At 46.0% G+C, this 6,962-nt stretch overlaps 1 protein-coding gene across 1 annotated transcript; it reads right to left on the bottom strand.

Moving 5' to 3' along the window:
- Positions 1-451: 451 nt before the first annotated feature.
- LOC120850757 lies at positions 452-6,241 on the bottom strand. Its single transcript, XM_040223389.1, has 3 exons — positions 6,161-6,241; positions 4,856-5,596; positions 452-1,747 (listed from the first exon to the last, which is right to left on the bottom strand). The coding sequence occupies exons 1-3, from the start codon at positions 6,239-6,241 to the stop codon at positions 452-454; spliced, it is 2,118 nt and encodes a 705-aa protein (XP_040079323.1).
- Positions 6,242-6,962: the final 721 nt, after the last annotated feature.

Raw genomic sequence — 6,962 nt, 5'->3', positions numbered from 1 at the left:
CATTACTGCTGCTTATATCACGTGCCAAGATGATTCCATGAATATGATTCCACGTTTCATACAAAGCACAGATGTGCCTGTGACTGTCTTTCGGTTCTCGACGCAACGCAGTCAAACGCACTCAAACGCTATAGTGTCAATTCAATTCAATGTTTATTTGATGAGTTGAAGAGTTTGGTCCCATATCCTGGGACCGGCTACTTCAGATCAAGTAATGTACAGTATGAATGATGAATAACATCCAAATATAGAATGATAACACCATGAATAATACTCTCAGTTGCCGTACACGCACAAAAAAAAAATACACGGTGAGAGAAGCGATTACGCAATAAATACATATGTACATATGTACAATAGATTACTGTAACATAGTAATAAACTTACTATAAAAAAACGCAGTTATCTTTTAAGGGCGCGTTGTGCGTGTTTTGACCTTCGTATGATATACCTAATATCTGTAAACTATCTTTGTGTCAGTAAAAAAATCACGTAGTAAAGTTGATGCCCTCTTCTGGCTTTTTAAGTCCGGCCAAGGTCCTAAAACTTTGGCCAAAGAAAAAGAGCGATTGTCGAGTATGCTTAGTCCAACTCGTAATCGAGTTCGCCACTGGTCGTATCTGGGACAGTCCATTATTATGTGCTCGACGTCTTCCACGGGGTGGCCACACGTGCAGCTCGGTGTTTCCACCTGTTGAATTCGGTAAAGAAATTTGCCGGTGTACGCAACATTTAGTCGTAGGCGATGAATTAGTGTTTCAATAGGTCTGCTCAAGTAATTATGGACTGGGCACCGAAGGTCTGGGTCAATTAGAAGGAGTAGGCTCTGTTCCGAGATGCTCTTGAGCCATGTGTCAGGGGACATCATGTTTCTCAGACAACGAATGTACCGCTTGGCATCGCTTTTTGTAAAAGGTGTGAGCTGAACGTTGTTGCTTGTATATGCATCCGTAGCCAGTTGGTCAGCTTGGGTGTTTCCTAAAATACCGCTATGTGCAGGAACCCATTGAAGGTGTACCGTATGTCCAATCCTTATTGCTTCCCCAAGTTCTTCACAAATTCGGTACACAAGAGCCATATTTTCGTTGCGAGTGTTCAGGGTATTAATGGATTGTAGTGCTGGCTTGGAGTCCGTACATATAACCCAGGAATTCGCTGTCGAGCTATTTTTGATGTATATTGCAGCCGCAAGTAAAGCATGCAATTCTGCGGTAGTTGAAGAAGTATGATGTGACAACCGAAAGGATGACGAATGGTTGAACTGGGGTACCACAAATGCTGATGTTGATCCTTCATCCTTGGTTGATCCGTCGGTATACACGTGGATGTTGTCGTCGTATTTATGCTGTAGATGTGCAAGAGTCAATGTCCTTGCAACGTGTGTATTGACCGAGGCTTTTGTTTCCATGCCTGGAATGTTCATGTGGACGTCTAGTAATGGTAGCTTCCATGGTGGCTTATGAATGTCCTGAACCCAGTGTGTTTGTTCAGGGATTAATAGGGGCACGAAATTTAGTGTTCGAAGACAGTTCGTCCCTTTGCGAGAAAGAATTTCAATAAAAAGTGGCCGCGCAGAAAGTCTAAAAAAATTACGACATACTTCCTGGATTCTTAGGATAGTTACTGGTGGTTCTTTGGCTGTAGCGAGTACAAGCGCACTGGATGTTGCTCGCGGAAGACCTAAGCACACTCTTAGACTTCTTGCAAGTATATAAGTAAGGCGAGCTTCTGATGTGTTGGAAAGCCCCTGTAACACAGGTATAGAATAGGCAATTGCCTGTCGCACTAGCGCTGTGTGGAATGAAAGCATTGAGTCAATTGAGGCTCCCCATTTTGCACCCGCGATGCATCGAAAAACATTAATTACACTATTAATTCTCCCCTCCAGCATATCTATATGTTTGGACCAAGTCAGGGATTGATCCAGTAGGACGCCAAGAAATTTGTATGATTGAACTCGCTGAATTGAGTCTCCATTTACATTAAGTTCGAAACCAGGAAGCTTTTTTCTGGTAAATGGTATAAATGCAGATTTTGTGGCAGATAGCTCCATTCCTCGTTCTCTTAAAAAATTGTTTGTCGTGTCTAAGGCTACCTGTAATTGATTCTTTAAAATATCTGGGGACGAGCCAGAGATCCAAATACAAATATCGTCAGCATATATAGATATTCGTAAAGGTGGCTGGAGTTTCTGCGGTAACTGCGCCATTACGACATTGAAAAGAGTAGGGCTCAACACGCTACCTTGGGGTACTCCATGGTGGAGCTCATGATGCTTGCTGTCTCCATCATTTGTACACACTACAATGCTCCTGCATCGAAGAAACTCTTGTATCCAGCGGAGCATGCGTCCATGTACACCAAGAAGCACAAGTCCTTCAAGAACATGTGCGTGACTAACCGTATCAAATGCTCGGCGAATATCTAGGAACACTGCCACTGTAATGTTTCCGTTATCTCGTTCGTACTCTACACAGGTGGTCAGGTCTAAGATACCATCCATTGTGCATCTACGTGGACGAAATCCTGTAATTTCTTCGGGAAACGCTTTACTAGTTTCCAACCACCACTGTAAGCGGTTATGTAAGATCTTCTCGAGCAGCTTTCCGACGCAACTGGTTAAACTTACAGGGCGGAAGGAATCCAGGCTCAGTGGTGATTTCCCAGGTTTTAAGAGCGGAACTATTTTAGCTAACTTCCACGATTCCGGTATTGTCTCTGTTTTCCAAACTTGATTGTATATTTCGAGAAGAGTGCTGGTGGCATCAGGGCCGAGATTTGCTAGTGCATCGTAAGTGATCTTATCGAGACCAGGAGCTGTAGACTTGCGGGTGTTGTGAAGCCCACAAAAAATTTCACGTATGTTGATTTCATGATCTAGCTCTGCATGCACTAGATGCCTCTTGTTCTCGAGGGTACGAGTAGCCTGCGTCTTGGAAGATTTGTATTGGGAAGTTGTTACCACATCGCTTTGTTGTGCTAACAGAGCGCAAAATTCATCCGCGATTGTTACTTCCGATACGCCCCTCAGAAGCGCTAGCGCGCGGAAGGGTTGTTTTTGCATAACAGGCGTGCGAAGAGAACGAAGTATTTTCCATACTATTGGAATCGGTGTGAAGGGGGTCAGATTGCCGCTGAACTTCCTCCATCGGCGGACTGAAAGAATTTGCAGCTCTCGACGCATGAGCTTTTGAATATGTTGGGCCTGGTTATAGTCTTCAACATCTCCTGATCTTCTATAGCGGAGCTCTGCTCTTCGTCTTTCTGCGCGTAGCTTTTCGTATTCACCATTGACACCAACGTGTCCGTTAGGTACAGGTACAAGACGCGTTGCCCGTTCGTAACTAAGCAAGATCGAGTTCGCAAAATCATCGGGCTCTTTCAAATTGGTATGTCTTAAAGTATTTAAATGTCTGAACATCTGCCAGTTTGTTATCCGTGCTCTATGTTGCTGCCCACGAATATTAAGAAGAGGGTGTTGTACGAGAATGGGAAAATGGTCGCTACCTCGGGTTTCCCTGTCTGTCATCCATGTCATTTGAGGTGAAATGTCTGGAGAACATAGAGTCAGGTCTAAACAGCTGCAGTAGGTAGGGCCACGAACAAAGGTCGGCGATCCGTCGTTGAGGACGCGTTATACTTGTCCACATACTCGGCAATGACATTTCCACGTCGATCGCAATGGTCACTCCCCCACATTGTGTGGTGTCCATTGAAGTCTCCACATATAATAAAAGGAGCAGATACGTGACGAAATATTTCAGAAAACCCAAATGAAGTTATTGGAGTTTGCGGTTCGATGTACACGCTCACAACTGTAACTGAAGACTTACCACACCGTACTTTGCAGGCGACGAATTCTGGACTATCTTTCGTAGAAGAGGACAGACGTATTGATACCAGATCTTTCTGTACAGCTAGCATCGCTCGACTTTGACCATTTTGACGAGATGATTTGTACTGCACGTAGTTTGAGAGGCGAAAGTCGTCGTCCACGCGAGCTTCGGTTAATGCAAGTATCGGTATGGTGTTCTTTTTAAGAAATTGACGAAAATCACCAGACTTTTGCCGTAATCCGTTGGCATTCCACTGAAATATTCCTATATGGCTGTACAAATCAGGCATTGGAATACTCTTCGTTCATCGATGTTCGTGAAGACTTAAGTAATCTTTCCATAGCGAATAAAGCTGTTACCTCAGGAAGATTGTTGGCTGCGGGCACGGCGCTGAGTATGGCCCTTAGAGCCGTAAAAAACATCGGTACTAGCAAATGCGAGACGTCGCTCGATTGCCGTGTTTCAAAGTAATCCTGTCGATGATCGCGTCTGCGTATATCACGCTTCTGTGTGCGGGGTGCTGGCACAGGGGAGAGGTTTGATGCTCGGTCTCCTGGAGGCGTTTGACCATGTATCGTCGAGTTTAGGTGAGATGGAGTCTTGAAGTTGATCTGGGCGTTTAGTTGGCGTTTTAACACGTCAGAATACTGCGGCCTTTGAGGTCGTTGAGATACTTGTGTCTGCTTTGATGATGTAGAGGGACGAGGGGGAAGTGGAGGTGGGCGAGAAGGTGGTAGAGGAGGCAGCGGGGTGCGTGTGACCTCAAGATTCGGGGAAGGATAACGGTTATTTTGTATTGGTCCATTTAGGATTTCATGTTTTCTGGCTGCAGCTGCTGCCTTTTTGTGAGGACAGCCTGAAAACGAAGCGCAGTGATTGCTTCCACAATTTGCACACTTTGGATTAGTTTTGTCCATGCAGTCCTTGTAGCTGTGTGGTCCAGCGCACACCTTGCATCTCTGTTGGCCGCGACAGTGTCTTGCGAGATGCCCATGTCGTTGGCATCGAAAGCACTGTACCGGGGTTCCAAAGTACTCCATCACAGGATGACTGGTGAAGCCCAATAGGACCCGTGCAGGCATTTGGTGATTCTGTGGAAAGTGAAGAAGGACACTTTCTGTTGGTTGTTGCTCCATGCTGCCGTCTTCTTTTCTTGAGTATGCAATTTGTCGTTGGACTGCGATGACACCGGCGTCCTTCAGGTAGTCTAGCAGTTCGTAGTCTGAGTATTGGACAGGAATGTTGTTGACCTTGCCAACATTGCGCGTGTATGACTCGGACACGGTCACTGTCACGTCTATTCCGACAAGAGATTTCATCATAAGAAGCCTGTTCGTTGAGTTCAGCGTCGCCGTGTTGACCGTGATTGTGCCATCTTTCCTTATGCGAGGTGCTAGTAATTTCTCTTGGTATACTGTTACGATTTCTTTTGCTATTCTGTTGGGGTTGAATTTCCAGAACGAGGTTCCCTGTTCTTTTGGCTTGATAATCAGTGGGATTCCGGCGGGGCGATTTTTCCGCACTGTGACTTGAGTGAAGTCGTCTTCGTCTCCAGGAGTGCCGTCATGAAACGAGTAGTTGGATGTCCTGTCGTCGTCCATTTGTTCCGAGGGAAGATTCACGCACTGTTTCTTCAATGGAATGTCGTCATTGATGTCTTTAGCCGGCAGTTGAGGTTCTTGTAGTGGTTGACGCGCTTCCGCTGCAGAAATGTGGCTCGTAGTCGCGACGGTATCCATTTGAGCGTCCGAGGTCAATGTCTGGTGGATCGAGTCATTGGAGCGGGGCAACTCTGTCGCAAGTGGTCGCTTTTTAGGCGGCAGGGTTGTGCCCGGTAATAGCCCCGTAGGGACCAGTTACGAAAAAGAATGTTGAAGTAGCCAAATTGAGCAGATTAGCATAAAATTTCAGGCTTACAGGAAGAGCGGCAGAAAATGGTGCTGGCTATTCCAATCGTCGTCGTCGTTTTTCGCTATAGTGTCTGAACTGGCCTTTATACGTGTCGCCTTTCGAAGTTAAGTTACTTGTTGTTGAGTGCCAGTCTATAGCCATGCGGCCTGCATCTTCTCTTGCGGCGTCGGTGTGTATATTTTGACTTCCCTTCAATGTTGTTTCAAATGTTTAAAATGCATGCTTGACAGTGTGCTTGCAGCGTCCCTTGTGTTCCGCGCCTTTGCTCTTGGGTATCGGTTTGATAGATGATATTCACTCTTTTTTCCAATGTAGGGGAACTCGTGGTACGTCTCTATGTGGGTCCAGGCTTTTCTAGTCTGCCTAATTTTTGTAGTCATTCGTCCATGTTCTCTCTTGGATAGCCTCTTTACCTGGCTTGTGACCATTTTGTTTGCATTGTCTCGGTTGTTATTGATTTGGGTTACTGCTTCACCTTGGTTTACTGGAATCATCTTGGGGCGACCTGTGATGATTTTCATAACAGACCTAATAAGAACGTTGAGTTTTTGAGTGATTCTTCCTGCCTCTTAGTTAGGCGAAGGTGGCATGGGCCGTAGACCGCCTTCGAGGCGAGAAAAAATCTGACGAGTGTACGTAAATAATTTTTCTGAGCTCCCCACGCCTTGCTCTTGATCTTCTTGAGCAGATTTACGCCGTCGGTTCACTGGGACTTGGTTTGCTTCACTCAGCTCGTGGCTCCGCCGTTCTGGTCAAACGTTACGCCGAGCATCTTGGGGCTCTCAGAAACTGTGAGCGGCGCTACGTCGATCTTGAATTGGACTTGGTTGTCAAATCTACGTCGTGCCTTGGAGAGAATCATCTAGGATGTCTTCTAAACCGAGAGCTGAACCACTGACTGTTTTGCAAAGGCGTTGGTGACGTCGAGCGCTCTTTGCTTGTTTGTGTGTAGTATCTTTGCCAGCCTTTGGTCATACAGAGACTGACTTCGTCCGCGTAAACTGAGATGCTGACGTCCGGGACGACCTGCAGTGCAAAGGCGAGATCTGCCATTGCCACATTCAACAGCATTGGTGTGATCACTGCTCCCTGCGGTACACCGGTGTGGCGTTTTTTCCCATGGGGCTTCTAGTCCTCCCAATGACTACTTGATAGGCCCTGTTCTTCAGGAAGATTTTAATCCTTTCTGCGCCGTTTCAATGACCGTCTTGAGCG

This window comes from Ixodes scapularis, unplaced genomic scaffold (assembly GCF_016920785.2).
Source record: "Ixodes scapularis isolate PalLabHiFi unplaced genomic scaffold, ASM1692078v2 ptg000120l_1___fragment_3__unscaffolded, whole genome shotgun sequence".
In the NCBI taxonomy this organism is placed as follows: domain Eukaryota; kingdom Metazoa; phylum Arthropoda; class Arachnida; order Ixodida; family Ixodidae; genus Ixodes; species Ixodes scapularis.
The sequence above is the reverse complement of the archived record's forward strand: the minus strand, read 5'-3'. Positions and strand labels throughout refer to the sequence as shown.

Coding starts and splice junctions, on each gene's coding strand:
- LOC120850757 (XM_040223389.1), bottom strand. CDS start 6,241: ATGATTCCAGTAAACCAAGGTGAAGCAGTAACCCAAATCAATAACAAC. Junction 5,597..6,160: donor ACAAAATGGTCACAAGCCAG/GTAAAGAGGCTA, acceptor TCGATCCACCAG/ACATTGACCTCGGACGCTCA. Junction 1,748..4,855: donor TGGAGTACTTTGGAACCCCG/GTACAGTGCTTT, acceptor CCTGTGTTACAG/GGGCTTTCCAACACATCAGA.